The sequence below is a fragment of the Drosophila subpulchrella genome, chromosome 2R (genome assembly GCF_014743375.2).
Source record: "Drosophila subpulchrella strain 33 F10 #4 breed RU33 chromosome 2R, RU_Dsub_v1.1 Primary Assembly, whole genome shotgun sequence".
NCBI classification, from domain to species: domain Eukaryota; kingdom Metazoa; phylum Arthropoda; class Insecta; order Diptera; family Drosophilidae; genus Drosophila; species Drosophila subpulchrella.
Genome location: NC_050611.1, coordinates 12,117,401 through 12,140,418, shown reverse-complemented (window position 1 = coordinate 12,140,418; position 23,018 = coordinate 12,117,401). Strand labels below are relative to the sequence as shown.

Genomic DNA, 23,018 nt, shown 5'->3' with positions numbered 1-23,018 from the left:
TCTGAAAGCAACCAAAAATGTTAATTGTAGTTTCGAATACGTATTTTTACTTTAAATGTTTACACATGTTCGTAATCAAATAAACGAATCTTTTACACAAAAAATATTAATAAATTTTCCATCGTTTTCAAACAATAATCTAGGTTTATTTAAAAAGTATCCAATTTATATTTACAAAAAAGCTTATTAACAAATTTTCGTCAACAACTCAAAGGCACCAGTACCATTTCGCACGGGCAGGCCAACCATTAGACGACTCGACGGGGAGCTCAGCTCATCTGAACGTCCAAATCCGGCGGCGCTCCGCAGGAACTGCAAACTGGACTCGAAGGACATCTGCTGCAGGGGCGACGAGGAGTGCTCCATGCCCTTTCGTGACAGTGGTTGGAAGGTGCCGTCGAAGGTCATGTAATCCGCGATCAACGACAAGTGCCGGCGATCAACCGTGATGCCATAGACCTTGAACACGTTGCTCACCTCCTTGACAATCACCTGGGATGCTGCCTCAATGCCGTACGTCTTGGCAATTTTATGGATGTCATTAGAATAGAGGCGATTAAGGTCGAGAATCTTGTTGTGCTGGAACATTTCGCCAATGTTGATGCCATCGGTCTTCAGCAGTTGCTCATCATCCACGCCCTTGTAAATAATAGCCCGCTTGATGTGCTGCACCTGGTGGACCACACTTTTGCCAGCCAACTCCCGGATGATGGAAGTCAGGTCGGGCTTCTGGTAGCGCACGCTTAGACTCAACTTGACCTCGCACCACAGATGGTTTTCCTTGTCGTAGGAATAGCCCTTGACCATATCGTTGCTTAGCAACCTCTCCACCGACTTATCATCGGCATCGTTTTCCTCAGCATCTTTGCCCTTCTCCTCGTCGTCCTGATCCTCCGCCTCTTCGTCATCATCTGAATATCAATTATATGTGTCAAATAGTCTTACGGATAATTAACAATATATTTTTACCATTGGCATCATGAAGTTCTTCAACGTCATCTGGGTCATCGTAGTCATTTTCATCAATTTTGCGTTGCTTAAGCTTCACTCCAGTCGCGTCGTCGTCATCAGCCTTTGGAATATAAATTACAATATAAAAACTATTAAGATTGGTAAAAGCTCAACCCACGTTATCATCCGATGAATCGTCATCATTAGCCTTTGCTTTTGGACCACCCGCTTCATCGGCATTGTCTATATCATTATCCTCGTCTTTATCAGCATCCTTTTTATCGTCTATAACAACTCTAGAAAATAAAAAGAATTAGTTAAGTAATCACGTATCAATAGGTTGATATTATTCTTACATTTTCGTGGTCTTCAAGGCACTGGATACCCTCAGAATGGCTCGAATCAGTTGCTTGATGAATGTTTGGTGCATGTACTTGATGATTTGCTTGGGTCGCACACCATAATCCTCCTTGTATACCTCCCTGGGCAAGAACTGGAATCGCATCTCATACTCATAGGCTCGCACCGGCTCCAGTGTCAAACTAGTGCTGATGTGGACAGCTACATAAGGGAATTGTCAGTAGGAATATACAGAAAAAAAAAATATTGCGCAGCACTCACACTCCAAAAGGTTTGCCAGAGTCACAGAATTAAGATTTATGCGCAGCTTCTCCGCCTGGTGCTGCTGACCTTTCTTTATTGGTATATCCATGGAGGGCGTTTTAATGTTGGATGAGGCCAGCATGAGAATCTCTCGAAGTCGAGGAATACCCAGAGTCACGTTCATCTCACCACGACCAGCAAAATGGAAAGTATTCAGTGTCATCTGAGTGGAGGGTTCACCTATCGATTGGGCGGCTATCAAGCCCACAGGTTCGCCAGGTGAGGCCAACGCCTTAATGGTCTTCACCCGCATGATGTCGGCTATGGTCTCCTTATGTTCCGGCTTCCTCTTAGTGTAATCATCGATGAGTTTGCGCGTCCTCTCCGAAACACTGCCGTAGTAAAGATCTTGCTTGTAGACGGCCACCGAGGGATCCGGGCAGCGGGCGTACTTTTTGCGATACAAAGCCTTGTCCTCGGCATCCGCCTTCTTCCACAGCTTGAGCAGACCCTCGTCGAAGCGGCGACGACCCGTCTTCGCGTTAATTTCATTGGGTCGCTTAACTTCTACCTCCTTGCGCAGCTCCTCGGAAAAGTGAGTGAAGGCGGCACGTAGCTTGGCTGGCTTCTTCTTCTGCCAGCTGCGGATGTTCTTCTCGTGGCGCAGCACTTTGTTCAGTTCCTCCTCGTCCTTCATTAAATTCAGTTGACTGGGCCGCAGTATTGCTGTGGCATTCTGTGTGAGGAAATCAGCGCAGAACTTATCGTTGAAAAACTTGGACTTCAGAATGTCCAAACCATCCTCGCCATAAAGGAACTGCACCACACTGTTGTCACTGTCGCGGACAGTGAGATCATAATGGACACTCAAGCCCTCCAAATGCTTGATAAGACAGCGCTGCAGATAACCAGAACGCGATGTCTTTACAGCAGTATCAATGAGACCCTAAAAATGTTTAACATTTAATACTTGTAATCCTGTTTCTCAAAGGCATTTTAAACTTACTTCACGACCAGCCATGCAATGGAAGAAAAAGTCCTGCGGCTGAATGCCTGTCATGAAACGTCCATCGATAAACCCTCCAGACTTGGGCGAGGTCTCAAAGGAAGTAAAACTGGGCAGCGATTTTCCGGATATCATTAACGGCGGTCGCTTTCCTTCCAACTCAATTTGCCCCAGCAGGCAGGAGATTTGCATGGTGTTCACCATGGATCCCTTTGCACCTGATAGAACCATCAGTTGCAGATTGTTCGACGGGAACTTGGTAATCAGACCTCCGGGCAGACAAGTTCTGGAGAAAGAAAAATGTAGTTCATTGCTTTGGTGTGTTGCGATTTTTCTTACTTATTTATGTCATTTGTGTAGCCATCCAAGAGAGATTTGTATTTACGATCCAAGAGCACTCGAAACTTGGAATCCTTCACATAGGCCTCTTCCATTTTCTCCACCAGCTCATCGTGCGGCGGCTCATCTTCCAAGTCCAGAGCAGCAGTTACTGCGCTGTTTCCCGCATCACGGCACTCACGAATTATATTTCTCCTCTTTCGATCTGCTTCGCTGGATACCAAGATATCCTTGACACCCAAAGTAAAGCCCTCCAGTTGCAGAAAGAAGGTGAATACTTTGGTGAAGGCGGTGAGAAGGCGTGTTGACACATCGCCGCCATACAGCTCGTACATGCAGTGGATCAAACCGAATGTGGTGGCTCCATACTGCTGTTTATCCAAAACTCCAACCAGCAGTTCCCCCTTTCGGATTTGCACTTGGCTCTCGCTTAGCTCGTTTTCCTGCGGATTCGTGCCACAAATTGGTGGCCGTGGACGGGTCACATTCCAATTCTGCAATGCATCGACAAAAGGGTGATTAAAGGATTTAAAATGTAATCTAAAATGTTCTTACCTTTCCGCCAATCTTAGCAAAGGAATCAAGATTAATTCTCTCGTATCCCTCGGGAATAAGGTTGATTATGATGGTAGACAAGACCTGCTTTCCGGACCAAAGCCTCGCTGGTTTTAATATAGCCGGTGGCAGCAGCTTGACATCCTTCTTATGGTCATTCAGTCCCTGAAACACCAGTTGCTGGTAGTCTTCGCGATTAAAGAATCGCCCACGAATCGAAAGCTTCACACCCGAAATGACGTGATCCTGAATGAGTCCTCCCAACGGTGTACCGTCCTTGGGCACCAGATAGTTGCTAGCCACATTTACTAGGTTGTATGCCTCTGCCCTGGCAACCTCACTCTGCGGATAGTGAGCGTTCATTTCGTCACCGTCAAAATCGGCGTTGTATGCCTTGCAGTTGGAGTAGTGCAACCGGAAGGTCTTCTCTCCGTGCAGGATGCGAGCCTTGTGGGCCATGATGGAAGGCTTATGCAGCGAGGGCTGTCGGTTGAGCAGTAGGACATCCCCATTGAGTACATGCCGATGGACGATCTTAACGCCATCCTTCGGATTCGACAGAAGCAACTTGGCCATACTCTCCCGCTTGGCCGCATTGTCCGCCGGTATGTAGGTGGTGAATCCGTTCTTATCCTGGATGTAGTTTGCTCCGGGGTGCACGTCCGGACCGTTCTTCACCATCTTGCGAAGCTCCGTGACATTCCAGTCGGTCACGGGGACAGGATAGGACAACTTTCTCGCAAATATATCAGGAATACCGATCTCATCCACGTTTATATTGGGATCCGGGGTGATGACAGTACGAGCGGCGTAGTTCACACGTTTGCCCATCATGTGCTTACGGATTAGACCATCCTTCTTTTCAATAACTTGCTTTAAACCCTCAGCAGATTTCATCTCCCGGGACATGTTCACGTCGAGGAGCACATCAACAGAAGTTTGGAGGGCCAGCCAAGCGTTATACAATTTTTCATGAGCTGTGCCGCCTTTTAGGGTCTGATAGGCGGCGTTGGCCTCCTCCGTAAGCTTCTCGCCGTTGCCTTTCATGTACCTCAGAACCACATTCAGCACATGGTTGTTCTCGATGATGTGAATGTAGATGTCCGTTTGGGGATTTCCCTTCAGCATGTCCCCGATCATGTTCATGGGACGAGCGCGTGGAGGGGTCACTGGAATGGTGTCCATAAAGAACAGATCCACCGGTGATCGATCGCCCTGTGACTCGTCCGAGTTGCTAAGTGCCAAAACAGGTACTAAAAGCTTCAAAAGCTCTGGATAATTGGCGTATATCTGGCGCATATAACGACGGCACTCGTCTGCAAAGATAACCTTGTTCTGACCACCGATTTCGGAGACACCACCAACGCTGTGAAAGGAAAGAAATTCAGTTATGCTTCTCTGAAAAGGGATGTTCCTTCTTACCGCTCCTTGATGTCCGCTAGGGTGACGTAGAACACAAGCCGGCGATGCATATAGCGCACATACCGCATGGATTTGTTGCAGTGCCGGCACTTTTTGCCCAATCGCTGCAGTGCAGCATGCGTAATGGCCGTGCGCAGGGAGCAGCTGGTCTTGGTGGAGTTGCTGGAGTTCTTCTCGTTTTTCTCCAGCAGACTGTACATGGCGGCAATGTTGGGGTGCACCAAATCGCCATTACTGAGGGTCACCAGCTCGTCGGAGTTCTGGCAGACGATCTCCGACTTGTAGAGCTCCAGATCCTGGGCCTCGATGATGTAGCCCGCGTCGATGAGGCGTAACTGCAGCATGATGATCTCGCATTCGTGGTCTGCAAAAGCGGAACTATTAGTGTCTCCTGCTGGCAAGAGCTAGAGGTATATGGATTACCCTTCATCTGCAGCTTGTAGCAGTGCAAGCAGAATATGCAGAGCAGTCGCTGCACCAGCTTGATGAAGAAGGGATTGTAGACGGGCGTGCTCAGCTCGATGTGGCCCATGTGTCCGGGGCAGTCCTGCAGCTTGAGACACGTGCCACAGGGATCCATGCACCGGCCGTAGGAGCCCATTCGAATGTCGTACAGACCACCGGGCATGGCATGTCCCAATGCATCGAATGTAATGCCCGTAATCACCTTCACTACGCTCAGCTTGCGGATCTCCTGTTCCGTAAACACGGCGAACTCCAGGTCCGACGGGAACATGTGCACGTCCAGCTGCCGTCTTGAACCCATTTCGCCAGATTTAAACCACAATTTCTTATAAAAACTCAAGAAAAATTGAGCGCAACAGCCGCGCACGTGTGTGGCTAATAGAGGTGAAACCACATCGATTCTAACGGTCAACTGGCTTATCGGAAGTTCCTATCGATTATGCAAGACTCATCGCTAGCAAAACAGCTGATCTGGTTTGTTTTGAAGGAAAATTGTTTTATCTTTGAACTCGATTTAAAAATAGTTAAATATGCTAACTTCCATGGTCAAGGAGCACCACAAGGAGCAGGTGAAGCGGAAACAAGAGCAGGGTATGGATTCCATGCAGTTTTCCTGCCTAAATCTATAAACAAACTGCTTTTCCAGAGGTGCGACGCAAGGAGGCCATAGAAGCCTCCAACGAGCTCACCCAATCCCTGGTAGACACCCTGAATGTGGGCGTGGCTCAGGCCTACTTGAACCAGAAGCGCCTGGACGCGGAGGCCAAGCAACTGCACATGGGAGCCACCAATTTTGCGAAGCAGACCCACCAATGGCTGCAGCTCATTGACCAATTCAGCAGTGCCCTGAAGGAACTCGGGGATGTGGAGAACTGGGCACGGAGTATTGAGGGGGACATGCATGTGATAAACCAGAGCCTAGAACTGGCCTACAAAGCCTCTCGAGCGGCGCAGGCTGGAACAGCAGGTGGAGCAGCAGCTGCTGTGGAAGCCTCCACTTCATCGTCGGCAAGGCCAAATCCTAGTGCTACATAACTACTTTTAGGTTTACTCTCTTTTTCCAAATAATTAAATTTATATTTTACTTGTTTCCTGAAGAGATCCTTTCCGATAACTATATTTAGGTATGTTTTGGTTATAACGCTTAAGGAATTTGTAAGAAGTACCTTTAATACTGATTCCTGATGTTAAATAAATTGAAATTAAGTTAAGATTCCTAAATGCATTACCAAGGAAATCTATTGATAGCTCATGACTTATGCACTTCTGTTACTCAGAAAGACCAACTCAATAAATAAAGAACAAAAGTCTCGACTTTCTGTACAATTTCAATTTTATTTTGTACTTGCTGCACAATTATAATTACAATTAAAATTAGTTTAGTTTTGTTATTATTATCAGTTTGCTGCGGTTCCTTTAAAATACATATCACAATCTATGCGGACCTCTGTATGTAATGTTGGTAATCGATCTGATATTTACAAACTACGTTTTTGTACAGCATCAATGACGGTTAACGAATAATTATGATAAGCTGATTTGGGTGAATAATGAATTTGGAAATTAATCTAGTTGTGAGCTGTTCGCCAACCAAATGCCATAGATGGGATGGTTTCACCAAAACACAATATTTCAGTCGTATGCTTCTCCGCAGGCCTTTTGACACAGTCCAGTTGGCTGGTTAGAAGCACGAGTTAAGGAATCACCGGGACGCACTAGTAGCGCGATTGGATGCGACCTAGTTGGGGAAAACATATTACAAATCATGGTCAAGGACTATGCAAAATATCTCTTACGAGGCTTGGGCGAACGTGAGCGGCTGTAGCTTTTGTTGCGGTAGCGCTGGCGACTGGAGCTCCTGCGGTAGCTGCGCTCATAGCGATCGTCGCGGTAGTTGTTTCGGCTACGATAATTGTCAGTGGGCGAGATGGAACGCTCGCGTTCGCGACGACGTTCGGCCCGTGGCGAACGGGAGCGTCCCACGTGTCCACTGCGCGAAGGACGACCCATGTAGACACCCGGAGTAGGAGTGTGGGCGCGTTGGGTTATGGAGTAGTCAACGCGAATGCGTCGATCATCGACCTCAATGCCGGAACAGGCGTCCTTGGCCACACGGGCATCCTCGAGATTCTCAAAGTATATGAAGCAGAAGCCCCGCGAACGATGGGTCTGTATGGCAAAAGATTTATTAGAGCGTTGTAGAAAAATATACGATTATGTTGGCAATCCTAAAACTTAATAATGCAAATGTGACGGCAAGCCTTTAGCTTTTAGTTTGGAATACACAAAAGCTCACAATCGCCGTCTACTTTAATCTAGCCAGAAATGAGTACAAAACAGCAAGGCTTCAGCTGATTTGTCTACTCGAAGATCTTCCGGCAGGAGTTGTCTTAAGGGGAGATATGAAAACCAATCTTACATGGGCGTCTATGACCATCTGGATGCGCTCGATGGGTCCGTACTTGTTGAAGAGCTCGCGAACCTTGTGCTGCGAGGTGTTGGTGTTCAGACCGAAGACTCCAATGCAACGGCTGGCCTGGGGATGTTCCTGCAAGGGCGGAAACCACCGGATTAGGAATCAGGAAGGGGGATTTTTGATCCGGCTGACTTACGCGAGCCTTGTGCATCCGGTGGTGGTCGCGGGACGAGCGTCGGCGGGGTGCCGGAGGCGGCGACTCCGAGCCCAAACGCGAACGGGAGCGCCGACGGGAAACAGAGCGAGGATGGCGACGACCGCCATGGTAATCGAAGTCCGACCTTGATTTGGTGTGGAATGGAATGAAATTAGATTCTTGCGCGTCTTGCTAACTGACAGTTGGAAAATTGTGTGTTTCGTGTGACTTGACAATTGCTATGGCTGTATTCTGTTCAATTCAATTCGACCTATGTATTTCGGACCTATTCTTCGGCTGTTGAACGGGCAAAACAAATTAGTGCTTCGGTGGTGTTCTTACATAGCAACGATGGTTTCTTCCAATGAAAGGAAATCTGCGAAGCGTCTAATTTTTTTTCTCTAGGCACCAGCTTGCTCGGCTGAAAGGCGAATCCAAATGAAAGGCCCCCGATGACAGCTGAATACTTTTCCCAAAGGCTACTCGATGCTCGGTGTCAAAAGAGGTATCGTTTAGGAGGGGCTCGGCCCCCGAATGTGTGTACACATTTACCTGCGGTCCTTGTGTCCGGAGGAGGTTGTCCTGGCTGACGAGGATGATGCCGAGGACCGTTTCTGTTTGTAGCTACTGCTGCAACTAAAACTCTAAATACTGCATTTTCTTAAGGGATATATTTTTTCGGCTTACCTGTCGAATTTGCGATGTAAATAGCTTCGCTCTTCGGAGGAACGCGAGGACTTTGGTGGCAGAAAAAATATTTGTAGTGGGTGTGCACTGCCCTGGGGTCTCGAGTACTGTACTTACCATCTTTAAGGGTTCGATTCCCTGCTGTATTGCACACCCAGACAGTGTTTATCAATTAAATGTTAGCGTTTAGTTCAGTGGAGTGTTATTTATTCTGTCTGCGTTTTGAGGAGACGCACGCTGCGGCAGGGGTGGCGATAGGCGAGGGCGTGTGTTATCGATAGACACCTTAACCTTTACTCGGCCGTTGTACTTGAATCCGAAGAAATTCAAAAAGTGTGTTTCGCTATTTCAAATAAAGCCGAAGCGAAGACATATATTTGCAGGAAAACTTTTAAGTAAATATAACGTTTTTATTACGCTTACCATAATATTTTGTACTTTATTAACTGTAAGGCCTTTCTGATAAAGAGTTTCGGTCACAAATCAAAGCTAACTAATTCTAAATCACAGGGTTTAGTCAATAACTTCAAGCTATTAATACCGGTAAAACCACAAATGCTTCACCATGACATAGTTATAAAGCCTCTGCTTTTCCAGGTGATGCAGATCCGTTATGGTTTTGACCACACGCTCGTCGTTAAAGTGACTTTTAGGCGGGGCTTCCAGAAGATTTCCATTCGTGAACCACTTGAGCTCTGAAAAATGCTTCTTTACACTCGCCCGCAGAGCAGCTCCACTGAAGACTGGCGTGCGATACAGGTCGAACATATTCTTCTTGCCGTACTTCTGGTGGATTTCGTAGACCGTTTTGTCCAGTTCCGGCTGTTTGCAGAAATATATCACCCAGAGTTTACGCTCAGGCGCACGCAAATCGTTCAGACTGAGGACCCCAAAGAACTCCACTATGTAGGGGTTACATTTCGGGGAGTCACCTTTTGGTTTTATGTAGAAAATACGCCTCAGGTGGCTGGCGACTTCCTCTTCCAGGTCGTAATCAGTATCTGCAAAGCAGGTGTTAGTCACCAGTCAAAATGTAAAATTTATTTATTTTGGTTACCTGAGTATTTGTTTTTAACTACGTTGGCTGTCATCTTCTTGTGCAATGAGGTAGCTTTAACTTGGTCCGGCTTAATGTGACTCAACTTCTCACGCACAGTTCTTAAATACCCCCAAAATATTATTTCAACTGGATTGTAATAATTTTGGTTTGTTTACGATTTCCAATTTCACAACAAAGTCAAAAAAGCTTTCAAATGCAACCCTGCTATCGATAAGCAAAAAGCTCTTCTTTTTTGATTGGTTTATTATTATTTACATTTTTAATGCCGGCTTGGGGGTGGTTTTTGATCATTGTACCGCTTAAACCAATCGTGCTGTACCATTATGTAGTCAAAGAGTCTTCTTTGCTCTTTGTCGTGAAGATCTGAAATAGTTTTGACGAACCTCTCATCATTATAGTAACTATTTGGAGGCGCTTCCAAGAGATTTCCACTGGCAAACCACTTTAGGTCAGAGAAATAATCTTTCACGATCTTACGAAAATCCTCTCCACTAAATGTAGGCTTCTGATATATTTCGTACATGTTCTTCTTGCCATATTTCTGGCGTAGACTCTCCACAACGTGGGGAATTTCCGGCTTCCGACAGCAATAAATGCACCAAAGTTTTCGGTCTGCGGCCTGGGGATCGCTAATACTGAAAACTCCAAAGTATTCCACTGTACACGGATCCAAGGGAGTGGGTTCAGCATTTGGCTGCAAATAAAAGAGACGCCTCCAATACTTCTCCAATTTATCTTCCAAGTTGGGCCTATTCCCTGCTGTTAAATGACAATTACAGCCAGTTCAAAATATATAAGGTGATTCATACAAGGTGATTACCCATTGTTAAACGACTACTATCGACTTCCAATCCCAACAAACGTTGACAGAACACTGTTAAACATTTACTCGCAGTCTTGTATTTATAGCTTTAAATAAATCTTATAGAATAATTAAGAGAAGCATCTGCTATGTATTAAGATGTTCGTAGGACCATGTCTTGTAAATATTGTTCGTAGACATTAGGTAATCATAGTATTTTCGCCTTTCGGCCTGATACAGATCTGCGATTGTGTTTACCACCTTCTCGTCGTTGTAAGAGCTGCCGGGAGGGGCTTCCAAAATGTTTCCTTTCACGTACCACTTTAGTCCTCCAAAGTGATTTTTAACTCGGGATCGCATTCCGGCGCCAGAAAACACCGGTTTTCTATACAGCTCGTACATGTTCTTTTGTCCATATTTACGATGGATCCGATCCACAGTTATGTCCACTTGATCCGTCGTCGCATAGTACATATACCATAACTTTCGACGAGGAGCTCTAGTATCGGTTAGACTGAGGATCCCAAAATATTCAACTTTATTCGGATCATACTCATTCTTTGTATCGATTGCCTTCAGGCCGTACATTCTTCGAATGTACGTCTCCAACCGCTTTTCCAAGTCGGGGTATGCACCTACCGGTTAAAAATAAATGATATTATGTCTGTAATTTATTAAAGAAACTATTTAAACGTACTGTTGGGAGTATTCATTGCTTCCTGAGTAGATGTCGTCATTTAGGAAAACTTGTGGCTAATAACAATGGTTCTTCCCCTGTTAGACTTTTATACTTTGTATTTGTTTATATTTCACAAGAGCTTTCCATTTCGCAACAAACTCGAAAGCTTATTCAAAAGCTATTGGGCGCTATATTCAAACTATATTTTAATTATTTTCACAAGTTTCTTCACATCTGTAACGATTTTTTATGTAATTTAATATTTCATTTATTTAATAACGCGGTTCTGGAAAAATACAAAATACGCCTACTTTTAACTTTTAAAAAAATGTTTAATTTAAAGTTTACCTTGTATAATTAGTGCTGAGTTATATATAATTTGTAAGACTTACTTCTAAAAATATACACTTTAATACTTCAAAAACGCACAGTGTTTACATTTTTTATCCATTTATTCTCAGAAAAATTACCGGTTGGTCGATAGTTTTAACAAATTCTTCTTAGTAGAATTACATAATTCTGTTCTTGCGTTCAACGAAATAATTAACTCTTCTTAATTAACTGTGTTAAAGTAACTTAGAATACTTTCCATCTGGTTTATAGTCTTTACTCCGCTAGATGATAGCCTCCGAAGAGTCGTCCAGTTCGCCCTTGATCTCCGCATCCATGGGCTCCACGACATTGTTTGAGTCGGGCAGGATGCTTTCCTCCGGCTGCGAGACCTGGTTGATGATAAACACATTCGGATTGGAGGTGCTACTGAGACTCATTCCGGCGGTGGCTACAAGTGGAGCGGCATCTGGTACTGTGCTGGGAGTCGCTTTTGGTTTTGTTGGAGCTTCCGATGTAGATGCAGTTGCATCGGGTGTTGGTGCGGTCTTGGTCTGAGTGGCCGTTCTTATCGGCGTGGTTTTCTTCTTGCATAGCACGGGTCTCTGCACAGATACCGGAGGATTAATCGATGTTACGGTGCTCAATGCCACTGGTTTCTTCCTGACGACTATTTTTGCTGGTGCTGGCTTGTTCCCTGACATAGTCGTGTTGACACTAACAGTCTGAGGGTAAAAATTATTGTTAATAAATAAATACACACATTTTTAGTCAAAATATATATACCTGGATTGTTTTTCCTCCAACACTTTTCCTTCCTCCCTGCGTGGACCTCAATTCCACCTTTGCTACCCCTGCAGTTGAGGATGTGGATGGCCTTACAGGCGTGCTGGTGGCAGCTGGAGCGACCTTTCGTGTCACAGACGGTGGTATGCCTCTCCCTTTTGAGGGACACTGAAAGCCGATGATGTTCTTGTGCTCATCGTACAGGGGAATACTGGTGGGTAGGGAGCTGCGCGGTTGAACATGCTGCACGGTTTTCTTTGCCCCCTGAGTTGGCGTAACGGAGGGGGCGGTGGCGGTGGTGGAGCTCACAATACTTTTGGAAAGTGTAGAGCTAGTAGTGGCGATAGATTTTGGTAGATTAGCAGCGGTGGAAGTCGAGTTTGTAACCACTGGGTTGATTTCGGTCTGCGGCAAGAGCGTACTCGGGCCGGTTGCCTCGTTCAAGTAGTGCACGTAGTTCTCCAATAGCTTGGTACCGACATCTACATCGATGGCCATCAGCGAGCTGCTCCTCACGATCTCCTCGATGGTACGCTGTCTCTCGGTCACTGTTAAGGTGGCTACCCGCCGGCTGAGAATCTGGAGAACCAGGTCGAAGGCTTGAACCTTTGCTTGCAGATCCACGCGCTGTTTGTCCGTAGGGCAAATCGCTGGCAATTGGATGAGTGACGGTGGCGGATTAGTTACCATCGAGGATCTGGCTGGTGCCGGAACTTCAGCCCCTGCTGGCAAAACTTTTGGGGTCAGCGTCGTGCCACGTGGCAACTGTTTGGCCAGAGAATCTAAGGTCGTTGAAGGCGGCTGGGAAGTTGAAGCTACTGCGGAAACAGCGGAAGTGAATTTGGATGGATTCGGTGGGTCAAGAGAAGGAGCAGCAACAAGAGCGGTAGTTGGTGGAAAAGCTGTAGCGGGCGTAGGAGCCGTAACAGTTGGTTTACTGAGTTCCCGTCCCTTCGCTTTTCCCAGCGTTTCCAATTTAGCCCGCACCTTACTCGGAATATTCTTATCCGCCTTGGAAATGAACTTTGTGGTGATAACCAGAAACTGCGGAATCTCCAACACCGGTACCTCAGCGGTCGAGTGCAAGCGCGTGAAATCAATAGCTCGCATTGGTCCATCCAGATTTGGACAGCAGAAGTCCAGACCCACGTTGTTGTAACATCGCTTGTAGCGCATTGGGTAGAGGAAGGAGAACATCTTGGTCTGGCCAATGGAATTGGGATTACCAGGCACACTGGCCGAAGGAATCAAATGGGATACACTCGCGCCAGAGGAGGTGGAAGCCACCACATTGTTGACTTGAGTAGTGTTTTGGCCACTGTCCTCAACCATCGAAAGTGGTTGCGGTGTTACTGGCGCTGCAGTAACCACTGGCAATGGCACAATAAGTGAATCCTCTCCCATGACCTCCGGAGGATCATCTTCTGGCTCTGCTTTCACCTCTGGAATTGGGACAGGAAGTGGCATTGTCTTGGCGTGAAACATTTGCACCCTTCGCTGATCCGCCAGTTTCTTGGCATTGCCTTCCAACGTTTCCCCGTCGGGAAGATGTTTATCAGTCAGCGGATAAATAGCTGTTTTTTTCACGGTTGGTCTAGGTGGCGGGGCTACGTTCTGGGCTTTTGCGGAAGCGGATGGAATTGCCGTTGGGGCTAGCTCAGTTGTGATTTTTTTTACTGGCAATCCTGGCGCCCGATCTGAGCAAGCATCGCGCTGGGATACAGGTAATGGCCTAAGACCCGTCACCGGTTCTTCTTGGGGCTGCAACATTGACTCGCCCGCAGAATCTGTTTCCGAGGTCGCTGGTGGTGGTGATGGTAATTTTTTAAAGGCTTCTTGTTTCTCGCGGTTCTTGTTGTCCCGAAGCCATTTGTTAAAGACGCGTCGGTTGATTTTAACGCGAACCTTTCTTAGCTTAGATTTCTGCTGACTTGGTTTAGCCGTTGGGGAAACTGCTAGAGGATCAACCGTAGGCAAACCGACATCCCTTATTTTCACTGGAAAAGCAACAAATCCAGTCTCCTGGCTAGGATCATTTTGCTGAGGGAGATCTTCGTCCCTGGGTCGCTTAAAATTGGCCATTTCATTAGCGTCTGCAGCTTCTTCTGCCTTTCTTTTCATAGCGCGTTGGGCCTTTTGACCACCACGTCCACGACCCTTTAAAGTCTTTCTGAAGGTCTGGGATTCCATCATCGGTGATTTTTGGTCCGAAGCAGGCGTAAAGAGCTCCTTGGAAGCATTTGGCTGCACAGGAGTTGGCGTCGGAGCCAATGATCTGTTGGTGCTGGCAGCTCGTGTCATGTGAACCGACTTAATTAGGGTAAATTGGCGTGTGGGCACTGTCACGGGTTTATCATATTTATCCAAGCGTGATGCGCGCGCACTGTCATCGCGAGAAGAATCCCTCGATTCAGATGCAGTTTCAGCCTCCGAGGAAGGAAACTCTGGCTTGGGTTTCGCCTTACGCTGATCGGATTTAGTTTTCTTGGAGGAGCCGCGACCTCGGGCCACTGGCCCTGTTGCCTCGGCTTTGGCTGCCTTGTCAATTTCCTCGTTCGACGCAATTTTAGGAGGAGCATCCAATTGCCGGGCTTCGGTTTTCTTCGAAACACCTTTTTGTAGAAAAAATTTTCGAACATTTGCAGACAAAGAAGCTCCTTCAGATTTTCTAGCTTCAACTTTCATCGGGACATCTGGTTCAGGAAGTAGTTCCCGAGCAGTTGCAGTTAAAGAAGCTCCTGCAGATTTCCTGGCTGCGGTTTTCTTGGAGCGATCCACTTGAGGGAGAGATTTACGGCTACTGAATTCTGACACAGATCCTTCTGTAGCCCTGCTTACAGCTTTCTCTGGGGCTTCTGATTCAGGAAGTGCTTTTCGCGCAGAAGCCAATTTCTTTAATGGTTCTGCAGATTCCTCCGACTTTAGGGATTTATTTTGAGAGCCTTGTGATAGTGCCTTCTTTTTGACCTCCGCTTTCTTATTGGCCTCCAATTTTTTCGACGATTTCAGTGATTCAATCTGTTTCTTTCGCGGCAAAACTGGTGACGTTTCGGGAGTGGCAGCAGTAGCGTTAGAAGACTCTGCTGGATTTTCGTTTGAAGGGACCACTGAAACCGATATGTTAACCTTTCTTGGAACAGCCGACGTTACTTCCTTCTTTGGAGATTCAGTTGTCTTACTGGGTGGCAAGGATTTCTTGGTCACCACAATGGAGCTGCTGAGTACTGGCTGATCGACGGGCTTGTTTTCTGTGGCTTCCGATTTGCTCATAGACTTCTTGGTTGTCACAGGAGAACCATCTTCTCCCAACGAGGGTTTATGTAGACTAAGAGTGGAACTCAGCAGGGTCTGCACCAATGGCTTTTTGACTGTCGGAGTAGGACTACTAGACTTCAACGGCTTTCTCGTAGGTGGGGTTAGTATGACGTGCTTGGTGATCTCAATGTGTTTTGAATCCTTTACCGCCGACTTTCTTACAGCTGAAGATGTCTTGACCGGTTCGCTTCTTGCTTCCTTAACCGGCGGCTTCGTGGATGACATAATGGTCTCATTACCAATAATAGAGATGAATTTGGCCTTTGAATTGGTTTTGATTTGATTGTCAACTTTGGAGCGTTTAAGGGCAGGTCGCTCTTCTTCCTCCACTAGATTTCGACGGCGAACTGCAATTTAAATTGATTTAAGTTACGATTATTAATTAAGTTCGAATTAATTAATTAAGTTCAAAATTTAACGAAAGGGGTTAAGGCAACACGTTAAATACTTAAATGCGAGGTATACGCAAATACTTTTTGAATCAACCAAATTGTGTATATTTATATGTATATACATATGTATATACATTGTATTGCATATATTGGATATATATAAATCGCCTTTATAACTGAAAATAATCTTAATCAAAATATAGGACTCACCTGTTTTAAGAACCTCACGTCTGTCAGTTGCTGACTTCTCCATTTCTTGGCGTAGTTTTCGCTTAGCAGCTTCTGTATAAAGAGAAAGGATTATAAAGAAAATATGTATTAGATGCGTTTATATACTAAGAATAAAAAATGAAATGATTAGTCAAGCTATTAACCATCTGGCTGTGAGGAATCCGCTTCCCGCTTGCGCAAGCTGCGCTTTACCACGCTGGACGTGCTGGCTTCGGGTTCGTCTGTGACACTTGTTGTTTCCGTTGAGTCTGGGATTGGGCTTTGAGCGGGTTCTTCATCATCCGTAACATCAGTTTCCGGTTGCGATTCAACCGATTCAAAGTTAGAGAACTCCTTGGCTTCAATGTCCTCCACTGCGGGACATGATTCCTCAGGCAAGACTTCATCATCAGGTTCTAGGTCTTGTTGTGCCTCTTCTTGATTTTCATCTTTTAGTGATTCATCACTTGCAACGTCCACTTCGGGTGGTTCCTCTTTTGGGATATCCCCCTCTTCACTTGATGAATTAAATTCCTCATTCTTGGATTCCTGTACAACATGAGCAGTCTCTGTTGGCTCATTTGTTGGGACGACCCCATTGGATTCTTCTGTGATGGGTTCCTCACCATCGGCAACCTTAATTTCAGAGTCTTGGTCCTGATCTGCTTCTAGATTATCTCTAAGTTCATTCTCAGGGGCGTTATTCGCTTCCTCGTTTGTTTCTTTAGGAACTTCAATATTTAGAATTTGCGTAGTTTCTGGAACGGGAACAGTTTTTTGAACAGGATCTGACACAGGATTTGATTCGGTGATTTCCGTCTCATTATCCCCTTGCCCTGAAAGAGGAGTTTCTTCGATATCCTCAATAATTTTCTTCAATTGTTTGGTTTTAAATTGAGTTTTCTTCAGGACGGACGATTTCTTGCTTTTTGGCAGATTAGAAGTGGGAGTTCTTTTTATCAGAACGCGAAGCTTGCGACAGGAGACTTTTGGAGTACTCAGTTCTTTTTGGTTTGTAGAGGTCAAGGATTCAGAACCTAAGCTAGGACTATCCTCATGAGTGTTATCAGGCTTCCTAGCCACTTTCGGAGCACGACGTTTGGATTTTGAAGATCTTTTATTTGTACTGAAGGTCTTTTTGTTTCGATGGCTGCTTGTTGTCGGAGTGGTAGGTAAAACTAATTGAGATTTCTCCGTTGAGGTACTCGGGAGAATGGTCACCGGACTTTCTGTATAAGTTTCGGCTGGAATTTCGCTTGGATCTGGGTCAGGTTTGCTTTTAAGTTGTTCTTCAGATGTTGTTTCCAGCTCGTCCGGTTTCGGCATATTTTCCGAACCTTCTAAGGACGAACTCATTAGGGATGTTTTTGTTGGTGTTTTTCCAATCTGAAAATGAGGTTCAGGCTCAAAAAGCCCCTGTTGACTAGAAACGGTAGGATTATCTTTTTCGTTAAGCTCAGTATCTTCAGGATCCTCAATGGTTACTGCCTGCCTACGTTTTCTTATCCTTCCACTTTCTATACCAGAGACTTTTGGATTTTCCTTTAATTTTTCCGTTTTTTCAACGGGAGCATCCGACGCAGAAGATGTTGGTTGAACCGTTTCCGTACTCTGCTGCGAATCCTTTTCCTTATTAAAATCGGCAATGCTTTTATTGAGTTTCCTATCTTCCCTTTTACCCTTATTCTTGGGCTTTACTTTTAAAACATTGGACTCGATTGAATCCTGTGAAGAGTCCTTTAAAATTGGTTCAGAGTCCTGTACGACTGTAGCACATTCCGAAGATGAAGGGGTATCGCTTTCCGTTAACTCTGATTGCTCCTCTTGATCAGACTTGTCAATTTTCTCATTGGGTTTTTTATCATCACTCTCACTAGCGAAATCATGTGCAGAGTCTTTTGCTATTGGAACCAATTCTGCGTCCGACGGAACGTCTTTTATTGTGTCCAATTTAATCTCCGGCTCTTGCATATTTTGCTTTGATGTGGCTTGTGAAGATAGTGTCTCAGGATCTGATTCCTTTTGACTTGTACTGTCATTTGTTTGCTTGTCACTTTCATTGGTTTGCTTGTCACTTTCATTGATTTGCTTGTCACTGTCACTTTCTTTCATACATATTTCAATGGTTTTCGTCTCGATTTTTGATTTTGCCTTCTTTTCCTTACTGGCTTCTAATGACCTTTTAGACTGTTCTTCGGCCAGATCTTTTTTGGAAAGCTTCTCTTTTGAAACAACTCTTCTTCCAGTAGCCTCAGATTTGGCAGATAGAATTTCGTCGTGCAGGGATTTGGCCGCCTCATTTATCGCCTTGTCTCTTCGACTCAATCTGCCAGAAGCTCGCTCTTCTTTATCAGCGACAGTTCTAGATGGATTCTCGTCACTTTTTGCGTCAACATGGTCAGAAGGCGTATCGCTATCAGGTTTGCCTTTTTCCTTTTCTTTTCGGGATTTTCTGCGATTGGAGGGTTTTTCTTTAACCTTTACCGTATCAGTTTCTCGCGCTTTGGGCGGTTCTAAATCCGATTTGGTATCATCTTCTGCGGGTTCTGGAGGTGATAAATTTTCCCTTTCGTCTTTTTGCTCTGACTCGCTTGAAGTTGAATATTCTTCAGCACGTTTTGAAGTAGAAGGAATCTCATCGCTTACATCGGCAGTTGCTCCTTTACTTTCTACTCCATGGGTTCTTCTGGATTTTTTCGACTTTAGTTGCCTACCCTTTGCCTTCTTCATTTCAGTCTCACTAGAGCTTTGTTTGTCTTCTACCAGTTGGGAAGTATCTGCAACTAGATTGTCTTCAGTTATATTAGCATCCTTTACAGCCTTTTCATTTACAGTCTCAGCTGGATGGGATTTTCCCTCTACCACCTCCTTCTTTTCTGCAGTTTTCTTTTCTATGGCCAACTTGGAAGTTGTCACTTTTCTTTCCGCCGGAGAGCGTTCTTGTGAGGAATGGCTTTCTCCTGGCGATTTTCCAAGTCTTGGACTGCTTCGTCTCGATGACTCATCCACAAGTAGAGCAAGATCTTTTCTCCGAATTATCTTGGATCGACCTACCCGTTGCTTCTGAGGAGTTACCTTATCTGACCTAAGTGCTCTTCTTACAACGGAATTTTCCAGAGCTTCGAGCTCTCTCGATTTAATGGGCGTGTTAGCTGGCGAAGAGGGGTTTTGTTTCTTAGTTGGAGAAACTAGGCTTGGAGGAACTTCAGATGATTGCAATGGCTCATCCGTAGGAGCTTGGTCTTGCTCCTCGTCAGGTTTTTGCTCTTTCGCGGTAGGCGATTCCTCTTTGGGTTCAGAATGCTTCTCATCCACAGGAGTAGAAGATTGGTTCTCATCAGGTTGTTCATCCTCAGTAGGAGTTAGTTCTGCAACTGAAGTCTGTTTATCATCTGAAGTCTGTTTCTTAACCGGAGGCTGTTTATCAACTGAAGTCTGTTTCTCCTCTGGACTTTGTTCATCAGATATAGTTTGTTCTTCGACCGGTAAAATTTCGTCCATCTGGCTGTGTGTTTTTGGTATTGATACGGCTTCTGAAATGGTTTCCAGCTCCAGCTCTTTGACAATATCGATTACAGGATTTTGTGCTCCCTCTACTGATGCGACTGATACCTCATTTACTTCAACTCCTTTTCCAGCTTCAGCTGCCAAGATCTCTTCAGCCAATTTTATGTCCTCAGCCAGCTGGGAATCGCTTTCCTCAAGTATGTTTCCAGAGGCCTCCACTGCCTTTATATTAGCACTTGCAAGTACAGCTGGTAGTTCAACTGCTTCAGTATCTTCAATTGCATTTTGTATATTAGTAATTTCCTTTATTACATCATCATTGCAGTGCTCTATATTTTTAATGGCAGAGTCCTTCTGAGTATCCTCTTTTCGTGAAATTAAATCTTTATCTTCCAATTCATTTAGGCTTTCGCTAGTTTCGCCGTGATCCTGAGCGGTATCAAATGTATCGGTAGATGTGTCAAGTGTAGGAAGCGGTTCTTTGTCCTTATTCCCAGCAGGCTCTTCATCCAGCTGAACATCCAAGTCCGGGGCACTTTTGAGATCCGTTTTAGTGTTAGTATCATTCTGGGGTAAGTTTTCAAATCCTGTAAACTCTTTGGCTTTGTCTAACTCTGTGTTTAATTCATCCTGCTCTAGTGCTTCTTCCAAATTGACCTTCTCCTTTGTCGGTTCTGCTTCGCTCGCTTCCGTTGAGAGAGGAATATCTTTTTCCAAGCTTTCGGTTGGACTTTCAGCAGCCCCGTCCTTTGGCGTCTCCTCTTTTGGAACATTTTTACGAGGCCTTCCGCGTTTCTTTTTGACCGAAAGTTCTTCCCCTTCACGGGCGTTAAGAGTCGTTTCCTCCGTTGTGGCAGCTCTACTTTTACGCTGCTTTTGGCTCCGAGAGCGTCCTTGCTTAGGGAAAGACTCGCTCTTCGACCGCCGCAGCTTGGTCCCCGAAGGTTCAGGGTTATCCAGTCGTTCGCTGGAGTACGTGAGCTTGCGCACGTGGCTCTTGTCCGAATCCGCTGGGATCTTGGATCTTGATCTGCTGCGCGGCTTTGATCCAGATCGCTTTTCGAACTCGTACGAGCGCTCCACTTCGATCTCCAATATCTGCTCGGCCAGGTCAAGGCTCATGCGCTCCACCGCCTCAAGCGTGACATTGTCATCCACGTCGTACAGCTTTCGACTGGCGCTGGCCTTACTGGCCGAGGATTTGGCACTGCTGCTGGCCTCTGGTGGCTCCAGCTCTAGATCCCGCTCCATTTCCTCCGCCTCCTCCTTGTCACTGGCTGCGAAACAAAAAGCAGACAGAGTTACAAATGTTAGGGTGTGGCAGGGTTAAAGGTTCATGGGGGCGCTCATGGTCGAGAAATGGTCGCCCCAATGGACGTCGGTGCACACTTACCCGCTGATCGCTTATTAGCATGCTTAACCTGTTCGGAGGAAGAGGGTTTTTTTTCGTTGGAGCGGGATTTCCTAGCGCTATTCTGTTTCTTATAGATTGGCGGCGCCTCGGCGCAACTGAGATTACTCAAGTACAACTGCAGGCGCTCATAGACGCAGTTCAAAACAGAGTCCTGATCACTCTCAGGACGCGTATTCTGCTCCATCTGCGGCTCCTGGCCCTCGTCGTCGGAAACAACAGGTGTCACAGTGTCTACACGGTTTATGTGTGTTTACATATTATGAATATTATCAGAGGGTTGGCAGTATCAACTAGTTAATAACGCTGACTTACCCGCCACCGATGTGGTCCTGCTTGTGTCCGTTGAAATATCGATCACCGGTTCGGCATCCTCGTCCTCCGAGTCGCGATCGCCATAAAAGTCTGATTCGTATTCGTAGGACGAATCGCTGTCTGAGTCACTATATAAACCTCCCAAGGCTGTGAACATTACAGAAGGATCAGACATAAACCCTTATAGTAGAACAGTAGAAATATCTTACTTAAGGGATCTGTTTTTGGCTCGTGCTGCGGAGGCGTCAGATCTGTTTTCTGGGCCTTTATGATGGTAACTGTCTTATTTTTGGCGGATGCCAGACTACTGCCATTTATAGATCCTGACGACTTGGTTGCTGCAGAGGTGGAATTTCTGCTCCCAGCATTTGGGCTACGATTACCAGCAGTTTTGGCTGAGGGAGGAGCCAGTGACTTCCTGGCAAAATTGCTGCTACTGCTGCTGCTGTGGCTTTTATGTGGGGCTTCGCCGAGGGATTTTCTGGCACCTGCCTGGGAGGTACTGGGCTTGGGTACAGTCGACCTCTGCGAGGGACGCATTAGGGCTTCGCCTGGGGTCCGGGATGTTATATACATATAAGTTGCGAATTGTGTAATTAAGAGGATTAAGGAGTACCCACCCAGGTCATCCACAGAATCGAAGGACTCGTAGCGCTCGCGCCTCCTAATCGGCTTGGATTTGCTGCTCTTCCGGCTAAAAAGCGCTTCAAGGGCATCGTTGGATTCGTCGCTGGAGGAGAAGGGTGACGGGGACCGGCGACGCCTGTCCTGGGGCTTTGAGCCTGAACCCTCATTGAACAACTCGTCGTCTAGGTACTTGCCGGGGAACAGCTTCTGGAAAATGTCCGCATCAATCGACGACGAGTTGCTCGAGTCTGACGAAATGCGACGCTGCCGCGAGCCGCCGGCAGAGTTAGCTGGTGGAGCACCTGATTTGATCCCTGCAATCGCACAAATTTCACGGATATTGCACATTGCATGCTTATTTATAGCCCAGCGAGGGGACTTCACGTACCTGGCAGCACCAAGTCTTTGTACTCGTCTAGATATTCTATGTCCTCCATGTTTCACTTCTCATGTGCGTCGCTCGATGTGCAATATGTGAACTGCGCCGCGTTTCGCAAAAGTTAGTCACGAAAAATGTGATAAACTCATCGGTTGCCTAGCGAAGGGAACATATAACCCATTGGGCGCACCAAGCCAAGCGCTTTTGTCTCTTTTTTCACCAAAAAAAATCCTTCAAAATCAAGCAAAAATGATGCCGCTGCAATTAACGTGAACGTAGTGCCGATGTGCGAAAATGCCGAAGCGTTTAGTGAGCCCGCGCTTCGGTGTGGCCGCGCGCGTTCCACAAGGTAATTGCTGGGTTTTCAAGTCACTGGTGCTGTATGTCACCTAACTTATTGTTTTGAATCGTTCCTGACATATTTAAAATCACTTATTTTTTGGTAATTACTTTTTGCGCGTCTAGTAAATTGCGCTTGCCCGGCAAACATTTCTAAAAATACCTTTATACATGGTTGCCTGGGATGGTTATCGATATTTATTTATTGGCTTATTTCTAGCTACAA

The 23,018-nt window shown here is 45.9% G+C and overlaps 7 protein-coding genes across 12 annotated transcripts; 1 reads left to right on the top strand and 6 right to left on the bottom strand.

The window, feature by feature from the left end:
- Positions 1 to 114: 114 nt before the first annotated feature.
- LOC119552190 (DNA-directed RNA polymerase I subunit RPA1) lies at positions 115 to 5,737 on the bottom strand. Its single transcript, XM_037862040.1, has 10 exons — positions 5,300 to 5,737; positions 4,877 to 5,240; positions 3,455 to 4,820; positions 2,900 to 3,393; positions 2,561 to 2,846; positions 1,573 to 2,500; positions 1,308 to 1,512; positions 1,130 to 1,247; positions 970 to 1,072; positions 115 to 911 (listed from the first exon to the last, which is right to left on the bottom strand). The coding sequence occupies exons 1-10, from the start codon at positions 5,640 to 5,642 to the stop codon at positions 187 to 189; spliced, it is 4,932 nt and encodes a 1,643-aa protein (XP_037717968.1). The 5' UTR covers positions 5,643 to 5,737; the 3' UTR covers positions 115 to 186.
- A 41-nt stretch (positions 5,738 to 5,778) lies between these two features.
- On the top strand, positions 5,779 to 6,673 carry LOC119552195 (biogenesis of lysosome-related organelles complex 1 subunit 1). The gene is made up of 2 exons (XM_037862048.1): positions 5,779 to 5,932; positions 5,988 to 6,673. Exons 1-2 carry the CDS (start codon positions 5,872 to 5,874, stop codon positions 6,374 to 6,376), a joined length of 450 nt encoding a protein of 149 aa, XP_037717976.1. The 5' UTR covers positions 5,779 to 5,871; the 3' UTR covers positions 6,377 to 6,673.
- A 42-nt stretch (positions 6,674 to 6,715) lies between these two features.
- LOC119552191 (transformer-2 sex-determining protein) lies at positions 6,716 to 8,915 on the bottom strand. Of its 4 annotated transcripts, none has more exons than XM_037862041.1 (7): positions 8,758 to 8,915; positions 8,641 to 8,690; positions 8,506 to 8,589; positions 7,954 to 8,098; positions 7,761 to 7,889; positions 7,138 to 7,510; positions 6,716 to 7,079 (listed from the first exon to the last, which is right to left on the bottom strand). In XM_037862041.1, exons 1-7 carry the CDS (start codon positions 8,758 to 8,760, stop codon positions 7,057 to 7,059), a joined length of 807 nt encoding a protein of 268 aa, XP_037717969.1. In that variant the 5' UTR covers positions 8,761 to 8,915; the 3' UTR covers positions 6,716 to 7,056. The 4 variants fall into 4 exon arrangements, with proteins under 4 accessions (XP_037717969.1, XP_037717970.1, XP_037717971.1 ...); XM_037862042.1 differs by having other exon boundaries at positions 8,506 to 8,583; XM_037862043.1 differs by having other exon boundaries at positions 8,506 to 8,580.
- Positions 8,916 to 9,053: 138 nt separating this feature from the next.
- LOC119552193 lies at positions 9,054 to 9,881 on the bottom strand. The gene is made up of 2 exons (XM_037862047.1): positions 9,698 to 9,881; positions 9,054 to 9,641 (listed from the first exon to the last, which is right to left on the bottom strand). The coding sequence occupies exons 1-2, from the start codon at positions 9,729 to 9,731 to the stop codon at positions 9,175 to 9,177; spliced, it is 501 nt and encodes a 166-aa protein (XP_037717975.1). The 5' UTR covers positions 9,732 to 9,881; the 3' UTR covers positions 9,054 to 9,174.
- Positions 9,882 to 9,945: 64 nt separating this feature from the next.
- LOC119552192 lies at positions 9,946 to 10,562 on the bottom strand. Of its 2 annotated transcripts, none has more exons than XM_037862045.1 (2): positions 10,521 to 10,562; positions 9,946 to 10,459 (listed from the first exon to the last, which is right to left on the bottom strand). In XM_037862045.1, the coding sequence occupies exons 1-2, from the start codon at positions 10,522 to 10,524 to the stop codon at positions 9,960 to 9,962; spliced, it is 504 nt and encodes a 167-aa protein (XP_037717973.1). In that variant the 5' UTR covers positions 10,525 to 10,562; the 3' UTR covers positions 9,946 to 9,959. The 2 variants fall into 2 exon arrangements, with proteins under 2 accessions (XP_037717973.1, XP_037717974.1); XM_037862046.1 differs by having other exon boundaries at positions 9,946 to 10,456; positions 10,521 to 10,560.
- Positions 10,563 to 10,584: 22 nt separating this feature from the next.
- Positions 10,585 to 11,263, bottom strand: LOC119552189. The gene is made up of 2 exons (XM_037862039.1): positions 11,200 to 11,263; positions 10,585 to 11,137 (listed from the first exon to the last, which is right to left on the bottom strand). Exons 1-2 carry the CDS (start codon positions 11,237 to 11,239, stop codon positions 10,650 to 10,652), a joined length of 528 nt encoding a protein of 175 aa, XP_037717967.1. The 5' UTR covers positions 11,240 to 11,263; the 3' UTR covers positions 10,585 to 10,649.
- Positions 11,264 to 11,614: 351 nt separating this feature from the next.
- On the bottom strand, positions 11,615 to 22,878 carry LOC119552168 (microtubule-associated protein futsch). 2 transcript variants are annotated; one of them, XM_037861991.1, is made up of 9 exons: positions 22,463 to 22,878; positions 22,068 to 22,388; positions 21,657 to 21,998; positions 21,448 to 21,594; positions 21,115 to 21,366; positions 16,379 to 20,998; positions 16,215 to 16,286; positions 12,298 to 15,959; positions 11,615 to 12,236 (listed from the first exon to the last, which is right to left on the bottom strand). In XM_037861991.1, exons 1-9 carry the CDS (start codon positions 22,509 to 22,511, stop codon positions 11,796 to 11,798), a joined length of 9,906 nt encoding a protein of 3,301 aa, XP_037717919.1. In that variant the 5' UTR covers positions 22,512 to 22,878; the 3' UTR covers positions 11,615 to 11,795. The 2 variants fall into 2 exon arrangements, with proteins under 2 accessions (XP_037717919.1, XP_037717920.1); XM_037861992.1 differs by lacking the exons at positions 16,379 to 20,998; positions 21,115 to 21,366 and having other exon boundaries at positions 22,463 to 22,851.
- Positions 22,879 to 23,018: the final 140 nt, after the last annotated feature.